General features: G+C 47.0%; 10 protein-coding genes across 10 annotated transcripts; 4 read left to right on the top strand and 6 right to left on the bottom strand.

Moving 5' to 3' along the window:
- Positions 1-44: 44 nt before the first annotated feature.
- On the bottom strand, positions 45-1,505 carry N7483_011702 (WD40 repeat domain-containing protein; the record flags this gene model as incomplete). Its single annotated transcript, XM_057095129.1, has 1 exon — positions 45-1,505. One exon carries the CDS (start codon positions 1,503-1,505, stop codon positions 45-47), a length of 1,461 nt encoding a protein of 486 aa, XP_056941100.1.
- A 1,153-nt stretch (positions 1,506-2,658) lies between these two features.
- On the bottom strand, positions 2,659-3,751 carry pmp47 (putative peroxisomal membrane protein Pmp47; the record flags this gene model as incomplete). The annotated part of the gene is made up of 3 exons (XM_057095128.1): positions 2,659-2,774; positions 2,852-3,576; positions 3,639-3,751. 3 exons carry the CDS (start codon positions 3,749-3,751, stop codon positions 2,659-2,661), a joined length of 954 nt encoding a protein of 317 aa, XP_056941099.1.
- A 998-nt stretch (positions 3,752-4,749) lies between these two features.
- Positions 4,750-5,545, bottom strand: N7483_011700 (Rab family GTPase YPT1; the record flags this gene model as incomplete). Its single annotated transcript, XM_057095127.1, has 4 exons — positions 4,750-4,944; positions 5,024-5,251; positions 5,308-5,355; positions 5,423-5,545. Coding segments are annotated over 4 exons (594 nt in total), but the record flags the coding sequence as incomplete, so codon positions are not given.
- A 788-nt stretch (positions 5,546-6,333) lies between these two features.
- N7483_011699 (M1 family metallopeptidase) lies at positions 6,334-9,959 on the bottom strand (the record flags this gene model as incomplete). Its single annotated transcript, XM_057095126.1, has 12 exons — positions 6,334-6,928; positions 6,998-7,210; positions 7,281-7,723; positions 7,804-7,874; positions 7,936-8,146; positions 8,209-8,234; positions 8,290-8,406; positions 8,462-8,579; positions 8,634-8,855; positions 8,920-9,344; positions 9,418-9,587; positions 9,712-9,959. 12 exons carry the CDS (start codon positions 9,957-9,959, stop codon positions 6,334-6,336), a joined length of 2,859 nt encoding a protein of 952 aa, XP_056941097.1.
- Positions 9,960-10,650: 691 nt separating this feature from the next.
- On the top strand, positions 10,651-12,106 carry N7483_011698 (TFIIH/NER complex subunit SSL1; the record flags this gene model as incomplete). Its single annotated transcript, XM_057095125.1, has 3 exons — positions 10,651-10,865; positions 10,922-11,257; positions 11,317-12,106. The coding sequence occupies 3 exons, from the start codon at positions 10,651-10,653 to the stop codon at positions 12,104-12,106; spliced, it is 1,341 nt and encodes a 446-aa protein (XP_056941096.1).
- Positions 12,107-12,436: 330 nt separating this feature from the next.
- Positions 12,437-13,021, top strand: N7483_011697 (DUF5572 domain-containing protein; the record flags this gene model as incomplete). The annotated part of the gene is made up of 2 exons (XM_057095124.1): positions 12,437-12,612; positions 12,679-13,021. 2 exons carry the CDS (start codon positions 12,437-12,439, stop codon positions 13,019-13,021), a joined length of 519 nt encoding a protein of 172 aa, XP_056941095.1.
- A 742-nt stretch (positions 13,022-13,763) lies between these two features.
- Positions 13,764-16,538, bottom strand: N7483_011696 (Pumilio-family RNA binding repeat-containing protein; the record flags this gene model as incomplete). The annotated part of the gene is made up of 7 exons (XM_057095123.1): positions 13,764-13,980; positions 14,047-14,137; positions 14,205-14,484; positions 14,550-15,176; positions 15,228-16,205; positions 16,254-16,361; positions 16,425-16,538. The coding sequence occupies 7 exons, from the start codon at positions 16,536-16,538 to the stop codon at positions 13,764-13,766; spliced, it is 2,415 nt and encodes an 804-aa protein (XP_056941094.1).
- Positions 16,539-17,880: 1,342 nt separating this feature from the next.
- Positions 17,881-18,241, bottom strand: N7483_011695 (uncharacterized protein; the record flags this gene model as incomplete). Its single annotated transcript, XM_057095122.1, has 2 exons — positions 17,881-18,156; positions 18,215-18,241. The coding sequence occupies 2 exons, from the start codon at positions 18,239-18,241 to the stop codon at positions 17,881-17,883; spliced, it is 303 nt and encodes a 100-aa protein (XP_056941093.1).
- A 2,588-nt stretch (positions 18,242-20,829) lies between these two features.
- Positions 20,830-22,542, top strand: N7483_011694 (putative ER to Golgi transport protein (Sly41); the record flags this gene model as incomplete). Its single annotated transcript, XM_057095121.1, has 2 exons — positions 20,830-21,216; positions 21,274-22,542. 2 exons carry the CDS (start codon positions 20,830-20,832, stop codon positions 22,540-22,542), a joined length of 1,656 nt encoding a protein of 551 aa, XP_056941092.1.
- A 1,047-nt stretch (positions 22,543-23,589) lies between these two features.
- Positions 23,590-26,169, top strand: N7483_011693 (putative NADH-ubiquinone oxidoreductase, subunit G; the record flags this gene model as incomplete). The annotated part of the gene is made up of 5 exons (XM_057095120.1): positions 23,590-23,695; positions 23,751-23,774; positions 23,831-23,953; positions 24,122-26,003; positions 26,067-26,169. The coding sequence occupies 5 exons, from the start codon at positions 23,590-23,592 to the stop codon at positions 26,167-26,169; spliced, it is 2,238 nt and encodes a 745-aa protein (XP_056941091.1).
- Positions 26,170-26,793: the final 624 nt, after the last annotated feature.

The raw sequence follows: 26,793 nt of genomic DNA, 5'->3' as shown, positions 1-26,793 counted from the left end.
GCAGATGGCCACAAAGCGGGACTTTGTAATCATGCTGGCCTGCCTCAGTCATCCCCCCCAATCAAGAAGTCACTCGTGTGAGCGGTGTTCCCCCACTGCAGGGTTGTCGGCACCAGGTCCACAGCTTTTTGCCGCGGAGCCCGTACTATGTCCAAATTGCAGTAGCTAGGTGCTCGACCCTTCTTGACATCCCACAGGCGGAACTCATCCGTCCCTGTTGCGATAAAGTTTGGCTTTAATTTTGAAACTGCCATCACCACAACCTTGGATTTGTGTCGTAAGGTCTGAAGACAGGAGGGGTGTTTGCCTGCAGTAACGTCCCAGATCTTCACCGTGTTGTCGTAGCTCGCCGTGTAGAGTCGATCACCAACCCATTCCATATCTGTCACGCTGGTATAGAGACGATCATCCGTGCCAGTTGACGGCGCAGACCGACGGGTGAAATGATCTGGGAGCTCGTGCAAGGCACTCTCAACAAGATCACCAAAAAGCAAGTTATTCTTCCGATTGTACTCGTCAGATTGGGCCGTTGCTCCTGCAGCAAATCTAGTTGAATCAGGCGACCAAGCCAGAGCCACGACATCATTTGAGGCGCCTCTCCACGATTTCCAAGGCTTGAGATCTTGAGTGACTGCCGTATAGATCCGACTGCTAGCACTACAACCGCGCAATTCTCGTTCCCATAGAAGCCGCGAGATATTTGCAGACTTAGTAGGAGGCCTGGGTGCCACTACTGCGGTTGGTGCTGGGGTTACTGCCGGGGTCAGGGTTGCTAATGTCTCCACTTCCGATGGTGCTTGACTGAGATCACGGGCCAACGTCTCAACCTCAGAGGCATTACTGGCAGTGGATACAGTCTCCAGAAGGTCCAACCCAAGCAGTACACGCACGTTGTACGTGGTCGGTATGTTCTTGGCACGACCAGAGCGCCGAGGACCGTTCATGTCATTAGTAGATTGTGAAGGAGAAAGAAGCAAACTAGGAGACCGTGCCCCATCTAGGCTTTCTTTGGAAGGTGCCCGTGATTGTCTTGATAGACGGGGGTCCCTACTGATGGAACGCAGACTCTGTGGTCTTTCAGGCGCAGGTGCTGTATGAACTGGTTGAGTAGATGGGGTTGGACGAGGTGGATTCCGCTCTCCTCTCTTGCCAAGACGCGGTACGGTCACATTTCTTGATGGAGCAGGAGCATCATTAGTTGGCTTAGATGTTGTGGAGGTCTGTGGTGTCGACGATACCACCGGAATACTTCTTGGCCGTTGAATTTCCTGTTGGCGTTTGCCCACAACGAAGGTGCTATGACCATGTGTCACATTTCTTGTATACTCAGCAGGTTCTTGAGGCTTTTCCAGAGTTTCATTGCGTATTTTTGTGGAATGCGCAGTAAATGTTTCGAGTAGTCGAGTTGCCTCATTAAGAACCTGCTCGGCATATTCCGCACTGTTTTCCTGGACAAAGCCAGACGTCTGGCGTCTTCCCTTGGTGAAAGCTAGACTGTGCAGCATTTTCGAAAGATTCTTTTTTGACCTAAATATATATTCGTTAGTTTTGATTGAAATTAATATTAGGAATCGTACCCACTCACTGCGACTTGAAACTAAATTAGCGAAAGGTTGGAGATATCTGACCAGATTTGAGATTTCTAAGCCCGAGAGACATCGCACCGACAGGCGTATGCGAGTCAGGTTTGACTTGTCATTCAAAAAAGCCGAGAAAGAAAGAACAACCGACGGGTTATAAATTTCTCTCACTTTGCCACGGCGAAGAAAGATCTCGATAAAGATTCGGCTAATTTCTGGCCAGGGAGATGAATGTCCCGGTTCTCATATGAAGCAGGGGAGAATTTAAGGTAAGAAGTTTGACGGCCAGGTCCAAAGTATGGTGGTTCGAGGTTGAGGTTCGAGGAAGAAGTGACGAGAGGGAGATTGGGGAAGATCTAGGCTTTGATGTCAGAAAAGTTGAAAAAGAAGATGGAGAATATCAAGTGAGAAGAGGTGTAAATATATCTTCTCATCCATATCTTTTTAAACATACCAGAGACTAGACCTGGGGGTGTTTTGGAGATTTAGATATCAAGGATATCGTGAAGATTCGAGTTCTAAGGATTGGGGACATCGCGAAAACGCGACAACGCGGAGGCGGGTCTGTGAGGCGGTGAGGTAAACCCCCCCATTGCCTAAATATAGGCACAAAAAGGGAAGGTGCCTAGTGGATAAGTATTACCTCAAGTGCTAGGTAGCAATTAGATATAGTATAGTATAGAGTATATTTGTATATTTATCTATATATAAAAAATATGATATTTGAGTATAGTATGCCCAGGTGTAAAACAATGGCCAATATTACAAAGAAGCAGGGAATATTAACTGGATTTAAAAGAGAACTAGTATGTACATTTTGGTCTATCAAAATCCTGTCAAGATTAGTATAAAGTGAGACCACAAAGACATCATAAAACTTGACCGATAAAGTACTAGTAAATAAGAAAAGCAGGAACTCACCTAATAGAGAAAGGAACTATAGTCCTTAATTGGAAAATACCACCAAATAAATCTGATATCCATCTGATCTTTTCTCTTTCCCACCATATTCTATCCGAAGAGATGCACCAAAACCACCCGAAATAGAATTATCAAATCAAGAGACAAATATTTGTCTCTACTGACGGATAGCACGTCTCTTTCGCAGCTTCACCATGGCATCATACAAGACATCCTTAAAGGCAAAGAGGAATGCGGCTGTAATGGCACTCTGGGTGACCTTGGGACCGATGCCTATGGAAAATAATCACGATAAGTAAGCAGACAATTCAAGTAAACTTATATATAAGAGATTTTTCGACCAAACTTACCCTTATACAACCCCTTCCATCCCTCTTCTTGGATAATCCGCTTAAGAGTTCCATTCAAACTCTCCTTAGGACCATCCTTGCTGGCCACATGCATCCGACTCTTGATCGTGATATAAGGATAAGTGATGCTGGTGGCCAGAATCTTACCAAGAGCACCCAAATAGAATGCATCCTTAGGAGTCATTCGACGACGACGCTCGACCACATTCTTAAGCTGCTCAAAAATAGTGTACTGAAGAATAGGGTTAATGACCAAGATCAATGCCGGGAGCACACCAGCGAATAGACCCTTGGGTCCGTCCTTCTTCAGCAACTCCATCAAGGTGCTAAGGGTCGATGCCTTGGTCTTTGGTGCCCCAGGCAAGGATTCTTCCGACTCAGACTTGCGAGCTGTCATACGGGTGTTGATCACCCAAATAGGATTTGTGATCAACACGGTAGCACTACCTGCAATCGCGCCCGCAATCATAGACTCGACCGTGGTGAGCTTCTTGGACGATCGACCAGCTTGGATAGCTGCTTTCTCAAAAGCTGCGCGCGTCCACTCGTACCAGTAGTAATAAACAAAGTTGGTGACGCTGATTCCAAACAAAGCGGATTCCAGACCCGAGTAAAGGCCGGAGATACCTTCTCGTTGGACGATTCGACGGACGGCATCGAGGGTGGTGGAGTGTGCACGCTTCGACTCGACTTGTGCTCTTGTGGAGAGAGTGATTAGAGGGTATCTGTGTTGATGTTAGCATTGCGCCACTCGTACAACAAGACCAGAGCACGATGGAAATCGTACGTCATGACCATCGACAACATGCCGCCTCCAGCACCGGCCAGCGCGTGCGCGATGTTATCACTTTGCTGGAGAGCCACTGAGGTGCTCGGCTTCTGTTGAGGACGTTCGGACATGGTTGAAGGGGTTTGAAAGGAAAGCTGTGTGGTTGAAGAAGAATTAAGATGTGAAAAAACTTAGGTAGACCTAGTTGAATAAAAAGGAGCGTAAGGGGTTAAAGTAAAAAGAGATGTCAGGAGAAAGGGCGCGATAATGAATCGGCGTTAGAAAGGGTAGAGAGTTTCATGACGTTCTGCCGAGTGGTGTGCCTCGGCTCGTGCCCAAACTCCACTACACTCCGGGGTTGATAATGCAGATGCGGAGTTTCTGACTCCATCCACATGGAAGACCCTGACACATACATATATTATTCGGTTGTACTTTTAGTCATTTAATATAAATCTAGAGTTTTATTTTTCTGAAATCTCCATAATTTCCTATTTCCATTTAAGGAGATCAGCAGTGCAGCATAAGCATGTGATCTTTAATGATTGACATTGATGCCTCAGGTACCAAATCATAGCATGAGTTACTCAGCAGAATTAAATGCAATACAAGAGAGTTCCAAGGTTGACTACGGAAATATCATCATGCTACGTATATTGAATACTTGTCCCCGTGAGACCTAAAGATTTCAGGAAGAGAGACCACTGGAAAAGACATCATTCTCGCCATTAATTCATTCAGAGATGAATCCAACCTACAAGAAAGAGAGAAGGAGAGAGGAAAAAAGAAAAGTGTAGAACATATCACAGCAAAGGCCGAAGCATATGTGGCCAGGAAAAATAAACAGCACAGGAGTAAATGGAAGAGTGGGGTCAAAGAGAAAAAAAAGACTCGGAAAAGAAGAGAGAAAAAAAACACCGGTGATCAAGAAGCAAAACGCAGAATGACAGAAGGCAGGGCCGTCTAAAGCACGAGAAAGAAGCAATAAAGGGTCATCAATCCTCCTCAAGTCCTCACTCAAAGTTCGAGTATCATATAGACTCTCTTATTTGAAGGAGAACGCCGTTTTGAGAACCCTCAACCCATGATGGAACATTGCGCCAAATGAGAAGCATCATATCGCATTCGTCTAGCAGCAGCCGCCACCGGATCCAGACTGGACACCCTGGCCTTGACCAACTTGCACAGTAGGCTTGTTGTTAACGGTGGCTGTTCCCATACGCTCCTTAATCTGACGCGCCATTGTCAAGAAGGCCTGCTCGACGTTCGATGCGTTCTTAGCGGAAGTCTCGAGGAAGGGGATTCCAAGGCTGTCGGCAAACTCCTATCGGTGAAAGATCCGTATTAGCAAATGTCTACAGGAAAAGAAAGAGACTATTCCTGTATATCAGGGTTACACTTACCTTGGCAACGGTGTACTCCACAACCTTCTTGTCTTCCATATCACTCTTGTTACCGACCAGTAGCTTGTTCACACCCTCGGTGGCATATCGGTCAATCTCCTGGAGCCACTGCTTGACGTTGTTGAAAGAGTCCATATCTGTGACATCGTAAACGACGCAGATACCGTGGGCGCCACGGTAGTAAGATGAGGTGATGGTACGGAAACGTTCCTGGCCAGCAGTGTCCCACTATTTTTATGTTAGTTCTAGTTTCCTTTTTTGGCGCTTGACAAAGAGTTTCATACAATCTGAAGCTTCACGGTCTTGCCATCGAGTTCGATAGTGCGGATTTTCTGTAACAAGGTTGCATCAGTATACGGTTGCCTTTTTATAGGCCGCGTGGAATCCAGATCAACATACGAAGTCCACACCGATGGTAGAGATGTAGCTCTCAGTGTAGGTGTCATCAGCGAAACGGAGCAGCAGACAAGACTTTCCAACACCGGAATCTCCGATGAGGAGTAGCTTGAAGAGGTAATCGTATCTATTTTTGGGGATTTGAGGTTAGATTAGGCAGATCGGCAATAAAACGGGTTTGAAGGGTCGCGATGGATCCGTCACTCCAAATCGTACTCTGAAAGATCAAAAAAAGGTCAGTCAAGATTTCAAGTCAAGGTCCATTCATGAAATGAAGAGGATTTTGCGACCACAACAACGGGCGGAAATGGAAATACGGGGGTGAGGCGAGCGTGCCGACCGGGGGATACGAGGACTTACCACTCGGGGTTCATGATGAAGAGGATGAGGGGGGGGCTTATCTCCAAAGTAGAGTTAACTATAGCAAAAAGAAAAAAGAAGAAGCTCGTGGAGATGGTAGGTGAAGGGGGTGGAATTCAAGTTGGAGGGGAGTTGATGAACGCCTGAAATGATAGGAGGTGCAGGGGGGCACGCGCACCTGATGTGCAGCTTTGTTTCATCGTCACCGCTTTATTTGATTGAGTCAACTGGTCAAGGTCATACTTAGATTACTGCCCACCTGGCAGTGTGGAATGGATCTTGATAATTATTTTTAGTAATTTAATTTAAATTTACTTTTGATTCTCTCGCTTTACCTTGATGAAATCTTCTTTCAAGAGCTGGAACTTGGCGATGACTAGATGTTTTACCTAAATATGACTCGTGGGAGCAATATGATCATCCGACTGACCTCTCCTCACCGCACATGTCGCCTCCGTGTGAACCTCAGTTGGTTGGGGCAGGTGACCTCATATCTTATCAACTATTGATATTTCATTTACTGACGCTGCATTCTATGAGTGCGTTGCCATGCTTTACGCGTAGCCATGGGCCCGGAGCCATTCCAGTACCAATGCCTCGTCCCGTTCCTTGTAGGATGCATTAGTCCGGATATTGTCCGAGATGATGACAAGCGCACGCTCATAAGCTCCAGTCTTCTTGGTCTGGAAGAAAGCCGCAATCTCGTCACCAATACGGTGATCGGCGAATTTGGACAGTCCCATGCGGACAAATCGCTCGAAAACGACATTGTTGGAAGACAGTCGGGATTCGACGAATGTCCAGTTGGACTGAATGTACTCCCACAGGAGGTGTCGAACCTTGGAGTTAGCGGCCAGAGCGACTGCACCACTGTGCATGTCCTGGATAGCCACCTTGTCGGAGAAGACAAAGTCAAGGTAATCCTTCACAAGAGCCGCATCCTTGGTGCGTCCCATGGCAGCCAGACAAATCTCCTTTCCATCCACAGAGTCGGTACGCAGGTACTCCTCCTTGACGGCTTCATACTCCTTGCGGCCACCCTCCGATACGTTGAGGGTGAAAATAGCTGATCGGAGATTGGTGTGAACGGCGCTCTTGTCTTGGCCAGTCGCCCACAGATCAAATCGTCGCTTTGCCTCCGCAACAATGCTATTGAAAGATCGAGTCAGCAAAAGATGTTCCAATAATTATTTTCAGTATAGTTCAAAAATCCTTTACCTTTCATGACCAGAACCGCCAGCCATAGCAATCAGGAGCTTACGGAGCTGAACAGTGAGGTAATCATCATTGGCCTTGAACTCCCAGCCAATTTGTTCCGCAGCTGGCGCAACCAACTGCTTAGTGAACTTCTTCAGTCCGTCAGCGACGGCTTCATTTTGAGAGAACACAGAACGTAGGTTGCCCAATGTTGAAGAAACCTGGGACCAGACACTAGAGTAGAAAAATATGAGTATTAGCAAAAGCTTTCATGGCTTTGAAGCCACTGAAGATGCGTGCTCACAGATAGTCTTCCTCTCCCTTGAATCCTTCGAGAAGAGCCAGCAAAGCGGGAGTGGTGCCTTCACCGGAGACGGCAAGAGCAGCAGCATCTCCCAGCAAGCCAATCTTATCCTCGGTGCTCAGCAGAGCAAGAGATTTACCAAGCTTCTCCAGACGAGCAGGAGGGTAGTTAGTTCTGTAGAAACCAGCCAGATCCTTGTTGATCTTGTAGAAACCGTCCTCGCCAACGCCCGACACGTTGTCGGACTTCTGAGTGAGAGCGCGAGTGTCTACAGAAGCCAGATTCTCACCAGACTTAATGCCCAGAGGAATCCACCAAGTGGTCTCATCCTCCTCTGGCTTCGCATCCCCAGTGGACAAGAAACGGTTCTGCTGAATGCTGATTTGACCAGGTTCTTCGGCCACAGTAACGACGGGGAATCCAATCTTGCGGATCCATGGGTCCTTGGATTTTTGTCAGAGCTTATTCTTTGTATAAATCACCAGTTTAGAGATCTGGCGATGTGGGGCAAATCTCATCTTACCATGAACGCATGGACATCTTGGCCAGAGGCCTTACTCAAAGCAGACCAAAGGTCATTGGTGGTTGCATTACCTTAAATAATGTCAGTACGCCTAAGCACCGCACCATACATTTGAGTTTGTTTGATCCATACCGTATGCGTGGGACTTGAGGTAATCAGCGACACCACGAAGGAATGTCTCACGGCCAAGGTGAACACTCAGCATGCGAATGACGGAACTTCCCTTCAGATAGCTAATGTGGTCGAAAATCTGATCCACCTCCAAAGCGTTTCGGACCGGCACCTCGATAGGGTGAGACGCACGGAGCGAGTCAAGATGAAATGCTTGTTGCACACCCTCAGCCTGTGAAATATGTCAATGATAGTGATCTTGAGAGGATGGGATTTACCTCGATTATTGCGTACGACAAACTGAGACCAGATGTTCCAATCTGCCAAGTAATGTTAGATTCAATAGCATGTTATGTCCAAGTATGTGAAACTTACCTGGGTGGAAGTGATCAACGGCGAGCCAACCAACCCAGGTTGCGAAGCCCTCATTGAGCCAAAGCTCGTTCCACCAGTCCATGGTGACGAGGTTACCGAACCACTGATGCGCCAGTTCTGCATAATAAGTTAGAACACGCTGAATATTGTAAAGAGAGATAAAACTGCTTACCGTGAGCAACGACGTAGGCAATGCGGTTCTTATAGCGATTGTCGGATTTGCCTTCATCGAAAAGGACAGCAGTGGTACGGTATGTAACCAATCCCCAGTTTTCCATGGCTCCCATGGCCTCAACAGAAGTCAGCTTGAGGATCAAATTTCTTACAAGAAATCAACAACTCACAAACTCATGGACGGCCAACAGATCAGCCTTGGGCAAAGGATATTCAATTTCAAAGATCTCTGAGAAGTAGTCAACTGTCTGGTGGGCACATTCCAGCGCATAGCGAGCCTGCTCCTTGAGGCCTCGAGTGGTGTAGACACGGACAGGAATGCTCTTGCCCTGGTACTTGCGCTGTGTCATGGCCTCAACGTATTCAAAATCACCAATAGCCCAAGCGAGCAGCTGAAATTCGAAGTCTTGTGTTAACGGAGTTTGGATCGAGAGGTTTGAGGTTATTGAAACTCACGTAAGTGCTCATCACGGGTGTTTTCTCAAAAGTGACAAATTTGAGCCCAGAGTGGCTGCCTTCTCTCTCAGCAAGAACAGGCATGTTGCTAAGAGCAGTCTGGCCCTTCGGGATCTCGACTTCAAAATCAAAGGTAGCCTTGAGGTTCGGCTCGTCAAAGCAAGGGAAGGCCCTCCTGGCATCACAGGACTCGAATTGAGTGCTCAGCATGTAGTAAGAGTCACCATCCTTGGGTGTGTCGGCACCAGGTTCTCCAACAGGCGTATACTTAGATCGGTAGAAACCCGACATGGCATTGTTCATAGTACCGGTAAAGTTGATCGACAAAACAACATCAGAAGGGGCAACTTCCTGCGAGAACTTCAAGGACACACGCTCGGATGTTTTATCGTAGGTGATCTCGGAGGTCTTTGCCAATTCGGAGCCTATTGAACAGGATCATAACGATGGTCAGTTTCATGTACACCAATTTAGATCAAGCAACTGGATTGTACGAACCATCCTTCCCGAATACCACAGCATCCTGAACCTCAATCTCCTTGGCGTTCAAAACAATTTCATTTGTAGCACGAGTGATCTTAGTATCGATCTTCAACAGACCCTTGTAGCCCCATGAGCCACCAAGCTGCAAGTCGAAGAGCGAAACATGGTAGTTGATCGGTTTAGCCCTACATAACTTATAAGTCCAATGCTCCAGTCGATATCGTCGTTCATAAAAAGCGGTAAGGGGAGGTAGAGGTCGACGATCTGCAACGTAATAAGAAAACATATGGAGGGGCAACCAGTACTCACACATCGGGCAAGATGTCTCGATCAGCAGAGGCCATCATGCGAGCCTCAGCGGAGCAATAACGAGTAGATATAAGATTAAGCCTGGACGCAGGTTTCAGGTTTAATCGAGGACGCACACGAGGGGAGGAAGAATTTGAAGAAGTTGAGAGAGAGGAAAGGAAGGAGGGGGAGGGGCGGAAGGGCTTTGGCCGCACTGCAATGGCAATGCCGGCGCGCCTTGTCGCCGCTATGGATCTTCTTCCCCACATCACTACGACCTAAAATTCCAAGCTTCTCTCTATGTACTCTGTACAGTCCCCGGCTACCGTCGGACTTGAACTCCACAGAAGGCGGTTGTCGGCTCTTTACTTTGCTGTGATTTGATGGGTGATTTTCTCTTGTTGAAACACGCGACAAAAAGAAAGAAGCCGAAGTTCTTCCAGACGGAGCTCCGTCGGAGCTTGGACCATCACACGATAGTTTACCAGATAGGCGAATCTTCTCCAAACGCCTTTTATATGCTAGGCTGAAAAGAGAAAGCTTAGCTCTACGTGTTAGGAGTAGAAGGCCATAGTTTTAGGTAATTGAAATTGCGATCATGATTAGGAATTGAAATCGTCAGCCAGGTTAACCGTTCATAGTTATAGTGGAGAGCTAGTAGATAGCAATCTTCATATTCTGGATTGTATAGTAAAGAACTCAAACAAAGTCGATTATATGGGAGTATTTGAATGGAGAACAATTATATTTACTGACAGAATTATATGGAATCTTTGTATGAATCCTACATCTCCTTTGTCCATAATAGCAGTCCATCAAGTACCTATAGAGAGCCTCTTTATACATTCAATGGTAGGCGGTGTACTAGGCGGTGGGCGTCATACTCGATTTGTCCAGTTAATTCGCTCCTCATGAACATTTGAAACCCACCTTTCACCACTACGGGTTTGAGCTTTCGCCATGGCTGATTCGGATGAGGAATACGTCGGAGAAGTCACAGAAGATGAGGATGATCTCCAGGTAACTCGGAGGAATCAGCCCGGCACCAGGAAGAGAAAACAACGTGGAGCTGCGGAATGGGAACTTTCCAGGACCTGGGAGACCTTGGTCGAAGGTGCTGATGGTACCATCAGTTCAGCGGTAGAAGGACTACTGGAAGCTAGCAAGCGAAAAAGGTCATTTCCTATATCTGTTTCATTAAAGCTTTGACTAATTTTTTGATGCGATAAAGGCTTCTGAAAGATACCACTCCTCTCCAACGAGGCATCATCCGTCATCTGATCCTCATTATTGATCTTTCACAACCCATGTCCGAGAAAGATCTGCGCCCGAGCCGATACCTCTTGACCATTCGATATGCGCAGGAATTTGTACGGGAATTCTTTGAACAGAATCCCATCTCTCAGTTAGGCATCCTGGGCCTACGAGATGGGTTGTCTATTCAGGTCAGCGAGATGAGTGGAAACCCTACGGATCATATGACAGCGATCCAGTCGCTTAAGCTGGATGATCCGAAAGGACTTCCAAGTCTTCAAAATGGTCTGGATATGGCCCGAGGTGCTTTATCGTACGTGGTTCCATCATTACACCCGTAAAGAGGACTTCTTTATTAACTCTCTACTACAGTCACACACCCAGTCATGGTACGAAAGAGGTCCTAGTTATCTTTGGATCCCTTCTATCATCCGATCCAGGTGATATCTACCAGACTATTAATACATTAGTCGAGGACAAAGTACGAGTCCGCATTGTTGGTCTCGCCGCACAAGTTGCAATTTGTCGAGAGCTATGCTCAAAAACGAATGGAGGAGATGAGACTGCGTATGGTGTGGTACTGAATGAGCAGCATTTCCGGGAATTGATGATGGACGTGACCACACCTCCAGCCGCATATTCTCAAAAACAAGCAGTCAGTTCCATGTTAATGATGGGTTTCCCATCCAGGACTATGGATTCGAAATCCTCTATCTGTAAATGTCACTCAAAGCCGGCTCGAGGCGGATATTCCTGCTCTCGTTGTGGTCACAGAGTGTGCAGTCTGCCGTCAGAGTGCCCAGCATGTGGGCTTACTTTGATTCTATCAACACATCTGGCCCGTTCATACCACCACTTATTCCCTCTGATGAATTGGGTTGAGGTGCCATGGCAGCGAGCAAAGAAATCTACTGCATGTTTTGCTTGTGGTCTTGCTTTCCCCGCGGTGCCCGAGAATCACTCGCAGAGCTCTGAACCCCATACCAGGGGGATGAGTGTGAGCAGTCGCTATGAATGCACATCATGTCATAATCATTTTTGCATTGATTGCGACCTCTTTGCGCATGAGGTAGTACATAACTGCCCAGGATGCCAAAGTCGAAATAATCAGGCCTTGGGTACAAACACCGTACAACCTGATGGCATGGACATGACTGCCTAAGATTTATGTCATTCTTCTTTTCTAATTTCCCTCTCGTTGCATATAATAGCATGGTCTGGCGTTGTCTTTGAGTGTTAAAAATAAGCAATAAAATTCAATCCTCAAATATTCAGCAAGATCAAAGTCGTACATTAGTATGGAGTAGCCTCGAGTAACATGGCAAGATCGCAGCTTCCCGAGGTTGGAGTAGATCAGATCAGATCAGAGTTAGGATAAGGGGAGCGTTGGCAAGCTTATCTTATGAGCCTCGGCTGCCTCGTCTCTTCTTTACCCCACCACTCCACATCATTACAAACTACACAACCTTGGAACTCTCGAGTACAAGGAACAATGGCACAAAGCTTGGATTTATTCGAAGGATTACGCGACTATCCTTTCATTCAGGACCCGGAATTCGCAAATGGCCTAGCGATTATCCTTGGGCACCCCGGCACGCCAGCCACGGAGGCGGAGATGAATCGAGAAGATGACCTTGTTCTACAAGCTAAATGTTTCTTCTTTTCACGGTATTTTATAGAAATCAGCGCCTCCAGCTCTTTTTGAAGCCCTGCTGACTACTCATGCACGTGCAGAAAAGAAAATCTCACCACACCCATCGATTTCGCAGCCTACAAGTCATGGCTAGTTGAGCCATCAGCGAGCGAACCTACCGATTCAAACAGCATGACAAATTCGTCGGATACACCCCCAGCTGCCACTCAATCATCAACTGGTAGTGAACCTGTATATCCAACCTCCTTTGCTCATATTGTCGAACTTATCACTACTGGACAACCAATACCGGGGATTGAACAGATCCCTGATACAGTCTTGACCGGACACGACATCACAAGTGAGAAACCTCGGCGACGTAAGCCTTGGGAGAACGATACAGCGGTGGAAGTACAGAATGAGACAACAGCCAGTGCACCTTGAAAATGACTGTCCCATGCAGCTTGTTTCCTGGTCTCTGTCGGATTTTTACGGAAGCGGAATAGACTGGCAAGAAGGTTACATGAGACTCGGATTTTAATGATATCAATTCTCCTTAATTCAAACTAATCATTGACAAAAAGAAACTGCTAATTCACTTTTCTTCATGACTTGGATAACGTAATGATAGGCAATCGCTCCAGTGGCTGCTGAAAAGTTAAGAATGCAACACAGGCTAGAAGGTCAGCAGTAGATATCTTGTGAACGCATAGCAAGACCATTCGCAAACCAGACTCCGAACATAATCGACACCGAGTAATTGCTTCGTACTTGAGAGTGAAATTTAAGTTACCATCACAAGCAGATCAACGCCTCGCACAGCAGAGTTTTGGGCCATGCTAGGCATGAAGGAGAGACAAGAAGCTCAAGAGTGACCGAACAATGGGCGAAAGAGAGGCCAAGAAAATAGATGATCAGGCAGAAGTGAATGGACGAGATTGATTCGACGGAGATTAAAAAGTTTTGCTGAGTCGTGTTGGCTGCCACCAGGGGAATGGCAAGAGACACCTAGAAACGAATATGGAGATAATTGATGTGGCAAGTAATCTGTCAATGTTTTTTTTGGTCTTTTTGATTTTTTTTCCCGCTCATTCGTAGGGTGCAGCGTTCCCCGTAATTTTCGTTTCCTCCGCAAGTGAAGAAACGAGAATGTCGGTGGAGGTGTGCCCCCCTGTGCCTCATAAATTCAACGAAAAGGTGCATAATTCGGGTTCCATTGACCTCCCCGGCTGAAGCGGTTGTTGTTTTGACTGGCAGATGCAAATCTTTCCTCGTTGAAGTGATTCAATCGCCCCATCTGTATGCCGGTCCCAGGTCCGGGACGTGTGGCATGAGATGGGTTGCAGCAGAGCATAGCGACACGTGAACCAAACTTCGAACCTCGAAGGGATACCATGTGTTTCCTAGTAATGGTTTCAAATGGTGAGCAGCTATATCTGATGAACACTAATAATCAAGGGCCTGCGTACCTGATGTGGCTCGCCACAAGCTCACGTTGATGGGGTGCAGCATTCATCAAGATCCACTGGATCAGATAATTGCCGTACTGATCACCTGCGACTAAAGTTTGTGTCAATTGGGACTCATGCAGTCAGCGCAAACAAACAAAAGAGATCAGTCCACTCACTGTCAATCAATGGCATCCGAGGTCGGTCCGTACGTCCAGTGCAAACACGAGCGAGGTAACGGTCTAAGAATTCCGACCCTCCGATCTTCAAGCATTTTTCGACAATTTTGGACGCGAATTGATCCATACTGTAGTCGACCGCATAATGAAGAACATGCTCAGTGGCACGGCTCTTGTCATGAGGGGCTCCATGCTCACAGATATGCTGGATGCACCAGTTACCGAACTGGCCATGAGCCAGCACATCAACTTTTGCTAGAACCTCTTCAATTGCCGGTCGCTTCATGATGTTAGAGTATTTCTGAGAAAAGAGTCAAGGAGCTTTTTTGTAACCCATGAACTTACCTTCTCTTCTTCGACACAGTTTTCGAAGATGTTCTGAACCACCAAGCTTCCGGTTTCTCCTAGAGCAACCTCATGCCATATGCCACGCAGGGAGTCATTGACCTTGGTCATAATCTGCGGGGGATCACTTGTCCATCTAAGTTCAAAGAGCTTCTGCCAGACATGGCATGCGTACCGATGGATAACAGTTTCTGGGATTCGGCGAAGAAGCTCATGAACCATGACAGCTTTGTGCTCCTCGGGAACACAATCAAATGCTTTCTGGATAACATGGCAGCCAAACGGATCCATGCTCAAGGTGAGGGTGTTGCCTCTGATTGCATTGGCAATGGAAATAATTTGCTCAGGCGTACCATGTTCGAAGCAGCGCTGGACAAGGAAATTCCCAAATCGATTGATCATCAATGGGTAGGCCTGACTCACGATCGCCTCGATGATTTCGTACTTTTGCTCCGTTGTTCCAACTTTGAGTTTTTGTTGCAGGAAGATAGAAGCTTGCTGGTCGTTGTTGCAGATTATTTTGTCAACGATGTATTTCCAGTCGCAAGAGACATTCTTGTCCAGAAGACGCCGATAGTTCAAGGGTTCCAGGGGAGAAACGTAAGTTTGGATGGAGCTTGCCCCAGGCTGGCTAGTATCAGCAGGTGCTCAATCAATGAATCAGTCAATGTTACTCACGGAAGAATTCGCCCAGGGAGGACTATTGGTGTTCCCAGCTGTAAACTCAGTGGCGGTAGGAGAGAGTGTGGTTGACATTGGTCGTGGGGGAAAGGGTGGCATCTGGTATATTCCAATTGGTGAAAAAGTGCCAGAAGGCCTGACAGGCGGCAAAGAAGGGGATTTGGGAGCAGCCTCAGCAGGTGATCCGGGGACTATACCACCCCAAGAGTTAGATTGAGCCGAAATGAGGTTACCTGTACGGTTTCCTTGGGTGGTAGAACGACGTGGACCCATATTTGGTGCCTGAGCAAATCGAGCTTGTTCAACTGGAGGTCTGGAATAAAAACCGTACGTGGTAGCCGAGGGCCCTGACAGAATTCGTTGCGATTGAAGTGCTCCTTGAGATGCAAAAGAAGAGTAAGCCGGAGGCCCACTCCAGAATCGATTTGAGTCCTGAGAGGTATTATTCACACCTTGAAAAGCCTCAGTGTATGACTTCTCAAAGGGAGCACTGGGCCCCATTCCAAAGGGTAATGGGCCTTGCTGATTCCAAAGTCCTCGAGCACGGTTGTAAGCGCCGGCGGACAGCGCGTCGGAAACATCGGATTGGGAGTCTTCTTGCGAGTTCCATGCATCTTGGAATTGACTGAAGCCAGTATTCGAAGCATTGAAAGCACTTTGTAAATGACTTATGGTCTGCTCAGTAATCTCTCGACCACCGAAGTCTGCTTCCGAAGGGGGGCCAAGAGCCTGATCCATAGTATGTTTTATGACACGAGACTGGGCAAGCTCTTGCTCCTGGAAAGCAATTCTAGAATTTGCAGCGACAAGTTGCTGTCTGAGTCGAGCAAGCTCCATCTCATCCCCAGAGCAAGGATCCATACTTTCAGAATCAATAGCCGAAACAATGCCGGGAGAGAGCTTTGCAAGGATGGTCTCTAACTCCGAGGAACGGGCAACGAGAGATTCGGCATTTGTGTGATCAAACTTCTGCTTCTAGGCTGGTCAGATCACGAGTATCTTAAATCAAGAAGATATGCTCACCTTGCTCGAGGGGCGTTCAGAGTCTTCGCTAGATGAAGTATGGGTGCTGTTTCTTGGGGGATCCAGGATATCCGACGAGCTGTGGTGACTGCTGGAAGGAAAATGAGACTATAAGGGATCTTAATAAGAAAGAGTACATATTTGGGTCTGAAACGAATGAATCAAACTCACTGATGGCTCGCGGCCGAAGGTAAGATTTCTCGAATCCATAGGGTCTTTTCTCACACCCCCACTGTTGTTGATGAAAGGCACTGGCAGTTTAGGTTGACTCATGATGGAAGACATGATGCTCATCAGCGCTTGGTTTGAGATGCAGATAACTTGGTGGCAGTGGGGTTGCTTCTCCTTTACAGCCTGATGAAAGGATTCAGACCGGTTCGGCTTCACAGAATGACGACTATCACGAAAATGAAAAAGATCAGAGGATTGAAATGTAATCTGAGGGATATGGGGAAAATGGGGAAGATGAAGAAGATGAGGGATGGAGGATTGAGGAAGATGAGAAAGGTGAAAAGAGACTTGCAAAGTGAAATATCATGGGAAGAACAACAAAACACAGTATGGGGAAGGCACGACGAGTAAGTGCAGTCCACGGTGAGAGTTCTGCCACTACCCTAGTTTAAAAGATCACACATCCGAGTCCATGTATATCATCTTATGCCATACGAGAAAGTATCTTTCTCTTTTCTCGTTCTCAGCTTCTCCTTATTTTCTGAGTCTCATCTAAATTGAACTAATGGAATATATTGTCATATCAATCAGATTATCTAGTAGCGAAGTCGTATATACAAGTACCCCAGTAGTAGAGGTCTTGGATCTTGGACACTACGTCTCCCGTGGAGCTTCAGTCATACCAGTCTAAATTCATATCCTCATATAACAGCTTGAATATAGTTTCGGATAGAGGCGTGTCTAAGTAGTTGCCTATGTTAGGCATGGATTAAGAAAACTTGTGCCCGGAGCATCGAGTATCGAGTATCGGATCAAAGCTCAACCTTGGAATTTTTCAACATTTTGAAGCTCAAGCTAGAAACGACTCCAGGACTCTGTTGAGAGGTAGCCCTGGCATCATGATCTAGTTGTGCCCACACATGTGCATGTGCAGGTAAAATCCCCAGAAATCATGGTGGACATCACGTAATATCTACCTACTATCTAAGCCTTCGAGCTATCCATTATACAAACAGTGGTTCTACGTAGTGACACTGAAAGCTGCCCAGGGTTGGAACCATACTCGTGATGAATACTACAGAATCACTGGTCAACAGCCCTATTATAAGTTAGTACCTACTCAATACTTGGATGGGTATCTAGGTGATAGTGCTCAGGGATTTCAGATAATACAGCAGCCAGTACTCCTATACTTCATTTCATCACGTCGTTTGGATATTTTAATAGGGACTAGGTACTCGGGTACATAATTAGAAGTATTGAATCAGACCAGGCACGCTCCTGTCCAATCATAATAGACGCTTTGTATGCTCCATTACTCTCTCAATAGACTATATGGAATAACTTGAACAGGATCTTCACAAGCCAGGTCGACGTCAAACCGTTGTGTCTAGGATGATTGTTAGAACGAACTCTGTGCAAAGTATGAGGACGAACTCTACTTACATCTTCTTTCTTAACGGTTCCAAGAGTTGTTGAAGGTGGAGATGCCTCGGCCCTCGTTGTCATTTTGCAGTTGGAAAATAAGCTTGTTCATGAATTGAGGAGCTTCAGCACCAGCCATGGTGCTTCTTCCAAGGTTCAACTTGTTTCGGTCGAACACGTAGAAATCTTCGGAGACACGCCAGAGAACATTTTCGGCAACACGGCCGCGGACAGCCTCGTACCACTGGTTGAGGACATCATAAGAAGGTGCGATGATCAGGTAGCGCCATGACCAATCGTCATTGCTCTAGTGCCTTAGTTAGCTTTGCTTCCAATGCCTTCTTTGTCTCAGAAGGGATTCGTACGTTCTTTGCGTAGGCGTAGTAAACCATGATGGCTTCGGGGTGTGATCAATTGATTTCTTTTGTATGAGAATGAATCGATGAAGGGGAAAACAAATGCCTTTTATAACTCATTCTCAATGGATCCACAGACCAAATATGGTGATGATATACATGACGGTGAAAACCTAGGACCGAGGTGGCAGCATGGAGCACACAGGTGATATCACACCGGGTAAAAATGCAGCTAAAGCTCCAGCTCCATGCATTTGTATGTTGATCACACGTAACAGTTCGCTTCCTGATACAATGGTGGCGATTATAGCAGCATAGACCCAAGATTCGGGGCATAGTGGGTCGTTAGTCGAATCAGATCATGATCCAGGCCTATGTATCCGGCTCTTTTTGGATGAGGAGACTCGATCTGAAGTAGAATGTGGGTTCTCAGCCAGCCATTTGGCGCTCTTCCCCGCCTCATGCAGTCCAGAGGAAACCAGACTTTGGGGTGGGGAGAGAGAGAGCCACCATCTCCGTCACCCAAGTTCTTATTGTCATTGCGTTCTCAGCTTTTGAAAACTCGAATATTTAACTCTATAGACCTTATCTGCTGAGAGAGATGCATATCCAGCAGCTGCTTTCATCAATTCAATCCATCATGATCGATGCCATGAATAGCTTTACGGGTAGTAGATTCCGAGATCGTGGATCCGAGAGGGACTGGAAACCCCGAAAAGGCGATTGAGGGACAATTGGCAGTGATTCCTGTTGCCGATCTCTTCATCTATTATCTTGTTAAGGGACCCGACCATCAATGTACGTATGAACTAACCAGATCCAATCAATCAGCTCTTCGATTTGAACTCCTAGTCCCCCACCAGATGACACAATATGGTCCTTTTTACGCGACTGCCTTCATTGACTGGGAAGAGTGGGGGCTCGAGGTTCGCAGCCCGTAAACTGGAGATTTCTCCACTCTTCTGCAGAGTTGGCGTCGTAGTAAAGCTGGCATGAGCTGACTTGGCAGAGATCGACCCGTATACTCTGTTTCAGGAACCATCGAGCGACGTGTTCATCGAAGTGGAGACAGTGGCTGCATCTCGCTTATGCGTTGTTCACCATGAAGTGGGGGAAGTGAGAGTTGATGTTTCATGGTGATACGTACTCAACTTGCCCTCGTCAAAATCCTTTCACTCCTACAGCTAGGTAGGAGAGTTTCCATAGCGTAACGCAATTACAATTAGACATAGTAAATAAATTTGATTCAAGTTCTCTTCTGTGCATCATCGTCGAAAATATTAGATGGTAGAAAGTTCCAAGGTGATTATCGATTAACAGATTTAATGAATATCATCTGGCAGTATTACTAGGCCAACTGGCAGTGCTGAGTATCTTGCACATAAATCTTCCAACTTTGAGTATAGGTACCATTTTGAATAGTTTTGATAGTGCACATCAATAGACTCCATTGGTCGTGGATTTGGCATGATTCAGCACTTGAGTACATACATACATGAGACATGAAACCTTGTAGTAAGTGGCAATGATACTATTAGTCAATTAAGCTAGCATGAGTAGCAAAATTTGAAGTGTCTTCTAGATGTACATGTGCCCATGTGGGTAGCATCTTGCATATGCCAGTGTGCCAGGTCAGCATTGCAATTCCCGGGCCTGGAGCTACCTATTGGTTATTTCATATACTTTCCACAGTATCAGAGATCTGTAAGAACCTTACATGTATGTGCTTCTTGCAACCATGCTTGAATGTGCTCAATTCCAGTACCTACTTGAGAGCTCTGGTGATCTTCATACGTGTCTTATCATAAAAGGCTTCTGGAGCTTCTCAATTAGTATTGGGGTCTCTAGAGAAAGAAATGATTGAGGTACGTACTTTGAGGCTCTTCTTCTCAGATTCTACCCTAATATTATGTCATAATTGAAAGGCTGCAGGTCCCTTGAGAAGCAGTATCTGAAGCCCAAATGTTCTCTCAGGTAAATGTGAAACATTGGAACTTGAATCCTTATGACTCGGAGACCTTCAAGTTTGATTCTACATGATATCCATCGATGTTTCAAATATTCAGGAACAATGTTTCTAGAGCAATATAGCTATCTATATTAATCGGCGTAGTATACTCTCCACGATTCGGCAGTCTCCGCCTATGTAATATGCGGTCGCATACGGATCCATGGTAGACCTCAATTTCCCCTACCCGTGCCCCCTTAACATCCACTTGTTTTTTTTCTCCATCTTCTCTTCATATGCAAATCCGAGAAGAAGAAGAAAAAGACTAGTCCTCACTGGACTTTGTCACGGAAATCTGTTGAAATTCGGCAACTTTCGCTTTGTCGGCAATTTCTCTACATTCAGATCTCTACCGTGTGTCGGCCATTCTTAATCCCAATTCGTCCAAGCTGATTCGTCATCGGCAACTCAACTGCACTGCCCATATTCCTTGACGGCAATTCTCCCCTTTAAAAGAGCAAAGAAGGACAAAATTCCCTATTTGGATTGGAGTTCCGACCTCTTTCCAGCATTTTCTAGAAACCTTTGGGGTAAGTGGACTGGAATACTTTCACGCGCGGTATCGCAATCCCGTTAACGTAACGTCAAGTTGTCCCCAAGCTAGAGGCTGCGGATAATGGCAACAACCACAGTCACCGGTCATGGACGCCGGCCATCCATGCGACAAGCCGAGTTACCAACACCAACGAAACCGTCCCAACCAACAAGTAGCCCAGTCGACCAATTTCCTCCTTACGAAGAGACCCTTGACTCCGCCCTAGGGACGAACCACCCGACCCCCGGCTCCTCTGTGAAATATGCAAGCAACGATCTTTGGGAACCTCGCAAGTCGACATTCTACTCGCGAGATAATGCCAATGGTTCTATAAGAAATCCCAAACATCGACCGCGGAAAAGCATCAGCGAAGCCATCACCACAATCCGAAACCGCAATGGCAGTATGAGCGCCAATGCGCATGAGCTGGCGGAGGCCCTTCGTGCCCCAGTCTCGTATCGTCTAATTGTACATATACCCTGAAGGACAGATGGTGTGACCCATGTCAAAGCTAATCGTGTTCAGGGCCTCTGCGTGGTATGGTACCTAACTTCCGCGCTCACCAACACGTCCTCGAAATCCATTTTGAATGCGCTACCAATGCCCATCACCTTGACCATCATTCAATTCGCCTTTGTCTCATTCTGGTGTCTGCTACTGGTGTATCTATCCACGGTGATACCATGGCTTCGCCAAAACTTGCCAGTGCTAAAGCAGGGAATCCGTTATCCCTCCCGCGACGTGATCTCTACCGCGCTTCCCCTGGCTGTCTTCCAATTAGCAGGACATATCCTCAGCTCTATGGCGACTTCCCAGATCCCCGTATCGTTGGTCCATACAATCAAAGGATTGTCCCCTCTGTTCACCGTGCTGGCATACCGAGTTTTGTTTCGAATTCGATATGCTCGTGCTACGTACCTCTCTCTGATCCCCCTCACTCTTGGAGTCATGCTTGCTTGCTCTACAGGAGTATCAACCAACTTCTTTGGAATCGCCTGCGCTTTTCTAGCTGCTATTGTCTTCGTGTCCCAGAATATTTTCTCCAAGAAACTCTTCAATGACGCGGACCGAGCAGAGGCTGATGCGGCGAACCCCGCGCGGCGGAAGTTGGACAAGCTTAATTTGCTGTGCTATTGCTCCGGTCTAGCATTCTTTCTCACTCTGCCTATCTGGTTTGTCAGTGAGGGGTATCCCTTGGTATCAGACTTTATCCATGATGGTGTGATTTCCCTTTCGGGCAAACAAGGCTCCCTGGATCATGGAGCCCTCGTCATTGAGTTCATTTTCAACGGTGTTTCTCATTTTGCCCAGAACATTCTGGCATTTGTGCTGTTATCTATGGTCTCTCCAGTCTCCTACTCGGTTGCCTCATTGGTAAAACGAGTTTTCGTTATCGTGGTCGCAATTGTGTGGTTTGGAAGCACAACCACCTCTATTCAAGCTGTTGGCATCGCTCTTACTTTTCTGGGTCTGTACCTGTATGATCGCAACAGCCATGACGATGTTGCTGACCAACGCGCGAATGCTGACCACTTCCGGGTCAACGGGACTATTCTTCCCATGAACGTTCGACATTCCAATAAGGCATGGGACTCGAATGGCTATGCGTTCCCTGGTCCACGGTCCTTTGATTCTTTCTCATCTAACAATTCCCATGCTACGAACAGCTCTAAGAAAGAAGACGATGGTCCTGGAAGAGTCCGGCCTCGGGGAATGAGCAATTCCCGGACTTGGCTTCCTGGAACCAAGCAAGAATCAACATGGAAACCAAATGATTCGTCCACGAGCTCATAGCATCATTTTAATTTTTTCCTCGACGGGAAAATGCTATCCTTGCTACTGTTTTTTGTACTCATCCCCTCTACTCCGTCTATAGCCATTTCGGGGGGTTGAGTAGCAACGACAACAAAAAAAGCAAAGGAATAACAAGCCTGTTTCCCCTAGGAGATCTCGGTGTATCATACTATGGATGGCGTTTCTGAGCGTTGATTTGTACTTCATTTTGCTGGATGCTCAGCATAGATAGAGCGTGTGGGATGTAAATGATTATAATCTATGAGGATTGGAGCATGATCATCCATCCATCAAACCTGACTTCATGAGCAAGTACATATATGCAGAGTTCAGTTCAAGTTTCAAGCATAGCACGAGGGATAGAACGAGAGTACAGAGTACAGAGCACATATGGATGCTAGTGTTTACGACATCCATGTAGAGGGTTTCAGGGGTTAAAAAAAGAAATCGAGACATGAAACAGGAACAAGTGAATTGGAATAACTTGGAACATAGATGAATTTAAGGCTAAGTAACTCTCTTAATGGGGAGAACCCTCATATTGAAAGGGGATATACTTGGTACGGACAGGTCTTTTCTTCTTTTAGTTGAACACTGTGCTTGCCCATGAGGGCTTTGTAGTCACCGTCGGTAAAGAACATGTCATAATCGGGAAAGACCCTTGACTGCTCCAGTTCGGTACGTTGGTCTTGGGACTATGTTGCAGAGGAAACACGGAATTAAAAATCCCCGTCTCCTACAATAAATCACGCCCGTGAAATGAGATATTATTCGGAGCAGAAGGTCTTGAAGGAGAGAAGGAGATTTTAAGGGAAGAAGTCCGGATATACAGTTAATCCGGGGTAAAGTAACCGAACCAATCCCAGCACGGCCATTTGTGAGAACTACCTTACTCAGCCTAGGGATGGTCAGCAATTTGCATTATGTAACCCAAGCAAGATTCGAAGTCCGTCTATTCTGAGCTCCTTCTTTTCCACCCCCCTCGTCCAACACCACTCCACTCCTCCAACTCTCCCACCCCCTCCCCTTATCGACGCATCTCCAATCATGCGGCCGCAGCTCTTCCGTGCGGCCGCCCGGTCTCTCCGGGTGCCCCGAGCCCGTCCTTTCGCGACAACAGCCCGTCGCGCAGCCGAGGTGGAACTCACCATTGGTATGGCATCAAACATTCAATATATGGTCCAATGCATGCTAATAATATCACTTAGACGGCAAGAAGGTCTCAGTCGAAGGTATAATATGACTCTGTGGCTACCATTGATATAATTACTCACCCATCTTCTTCCAGCTGGCTCGGCTCTTATCCAAGCATGCGAGAAAGCAGGTGCTACAGTCCCAAGGTATTTCGACTCTCAATGGCATCCCTCTTTTGGTCCTCTTACTAATAAAGTCATAGATACTGTTATCATGAGTATGTTTCCATTCGCCGATGCTTCCGATTATATAAATTGCTAACAATCAGCTATAAAGAAAACTCTTGGTTGCAGGAAACTGTATGTTGCGACTATTTCCGAACAATTGTGTCGTCATTTCAACTCCATGAACTTACGTGGCTGACTTTTGTCTTTCTTTCTTCCAGGTCGTATGTGTCTCGTTGAAGTTGAGCGTGCCCCCAAGCCAGTTGCATCATGTGCCTGGCCCGTCCAGCCTGGCATGGTTGTGAAAACAAATTCGCCGTTGGTACACAAGGCCCGAGAGGGTGTTATGGAGTTCCTTCTTGCCAACCACCCTCTGGATTGCCCCGTCTGTGACCAAGGAGGTGAATGTGATCTTCAAGATCAATCCATGCGTTACGGTGCCGATCGTGGTCGTTTCCACGAGGTTACTGGTAAGCGTGCGGTGGAGGACAAGAACATCGGTCCATTGGTCAAGACTTCCATGAACCGTTGTATTCAATGTACTCGTTGCGTTCGATTCATGAACGACGTTGCAGGTGCTCCTGAACTCGGAACCAGTGGCCGTGGAAACGACATGCAGATTGGAACATACCTTGAGCAAAGCCTTAACTCGGAATTGTCCGGTAACATCATCGATCTCTGCCCCGTTGGTGCCTTGACATCTAAGCCCTACGCTTTCCGTGCCCGACCATGGGAGCTGAAGCACACCGAGTCCATCGACGTTCTGGACGCCTTGGGTTCTAACATTCGTATCGATTCTCGGGGTATGGAGGTTATGCGAATTATCCCACGACTCAACGATGATATCAACGAGGAATGGATTAATGATAAATCTCGTTTCGCCTGTGATGGATTGAAGACTCAGCGACTCACCACACCTCTGATTCGCCGCGATGGTAAATTTGTTCCCGCTACCTGGGAGCAGGCCTTGGTGGAGATTTCCGAAGCCAAGGAGAAGCTCCAGCTTCAAACTAATGAGTTCAAGGCCGTTGCTGGACACCTCGTGGATACTGAGACACTTGTTGCTATGAAGGATATGGCTAACAAGTTGGGCTCCGACAACCTCGCCCTCGACCAGCCCGGTGGCAGTGCCCCTATCGCCCACGGTGTCGATGTTCGCGCGAACTACCTGTTCAACTCGAAGATTTACGGTATTGAGGAAGCCGACGCTATCCTTCTGGTCGCCACCAACCCTCGCCACGAGGCTTCAGTTCTTAACGCTCGCATTCGCAAGCAGTACCTGCGTTCGGATCTGGAAATCGGCCTTGTCGGTGAAGAGTTCGAAAGCACCTTCGACTATGATACCCTGGGTGCTGATGTGTCCTCCCTGAAGGCTGCTTTGTCTGGCGAGTTCGGAAAGAAGCTGGGCTCTGCCAAGCGACCCATGATTATTGTTGGTAGCGCGGCTGCTGAGCATCCCGATGCCAAGGCTATCTTCGAGGCTGTCGGCAGCTTCGTTGAGAAGCATGCTAGCACCTTCAACACTGCCGAATGGCAAGGTTACAACGTCCTGCAGCGTGCTGCGTCCCGCGCTGGTGCCTACGAGATTGGCTTCACTGCTCCCTCCACCGAGGTCGCCCAGACTACTCCCAAGATGGTCTGGCTGCTGGGTGCCGATGAGCTCGCCCAGAGTGAAATCCCCAAGGATGCGTTTGTCGTTTACCAGGGACACCACGGTGATCGTGGTGCCCAGCTGGCAGATGTTGTTCTGCCTGGTGCCGCTTACACCGAAAAGTCCGTTACCTATGTTAACACTGAGGGTCGTGTGCAAGTTACTCGCGCGGCCACATCACTGCCCGGAGCTGCCCGTGATGACTGGAAGATTATCCGTGCTTCCAGTGAATTCCTGGGTGTTCCCCTTCCCTACGACGACATCGAGGCCCTCCGTGACCGCATGGAGGAGATCAGCCCCGTGATGCGCCGCTATGATGTTCTTGAGCCTACCTCCGTCAGCGCCTTGAGCAAGGTGCAATTGGCCGACCAGAACAAGGGTTCCGCCACCACCGGCTCTCCTTTCAAGAAGGTTATTGAGGACTTTTTCTTCACTGACTCTATCTCCCGAAGGTCCGTTATTCCATTTGTATCCCATCCTATTTTCAGCTATAAACTGACTTTTTTGCCCTACAGCTCACCGACAATGGCTCGCTGCTCGGCCGCCAAGGCCACTGGCAACCCTGAGACCAACTTCATGGCTGCAGGTGAAATGTCTCCTCAGGCCCTTTACGGCTAAATCGGGGAGCGTGATTGATTTCTCTCTTCCCAGCGATCGCTGATTGATTCTCTGTTTTGTTAATGGTCGCAGGCGTTCTTATCTGTACTACATTAAACGTCTCTCTGATGTATCCCCGTTTACTTTTTTTCATTTGTTCTCTCCCAATATCTTTAACGCCGTTTCATCTTCTGTGGTTAACCTCTTTCGCCCACTCTCTGGTGTTTCCTGGGATTAACCGGCTGGGGTTGACTTGTATATAAAATGATTGAGACCCACAAAATTCCATATTCATCTTGGAGCAGACGGGCTCGTTGAGAGAGCTACTATGAATATTTATTTTCTCTATTGCAACAAGTCAGAACAACTCGAAACAACACTTGAGTAATTTCTAGATATTTCTACATATGGATGTAGTTAGTAGTTCTTACACATGCAGTTGGTGACTGACATTTGAATGCCTTGATGTAGTTCCTTTGTACATATCCAGGCCACTGCCATCTGAGCACTGCACATGTGGCAGGTATGCTCAACTTGAACTTGTAATATTCAATCACGATCCATGCAGCACATACCTAGGTACATAGTCCTACCAGCGACTCAGATAAATACTATTCAAATTCATTGATTGTTGTTATTAGGACG

Source organism: Penicillium malachiteum, assembly GCF_028827825.1.
Source record: "Penicillium malachiteum strain IBT 17515 chromosome Unknown utg000005l:1.0-9002435.0:326005.0-9005861.0, whole genome shotgun sequence".
NCBI lineage: Eukaryota > Fungi > Ascomycota > Eurotiomycetes > Eurotiales > Aspergillaceae > Penicillium > Penicillium malachiteum.
This window is presented reverse-complemented; position numbering and strand designations above follow the sequence as displayed.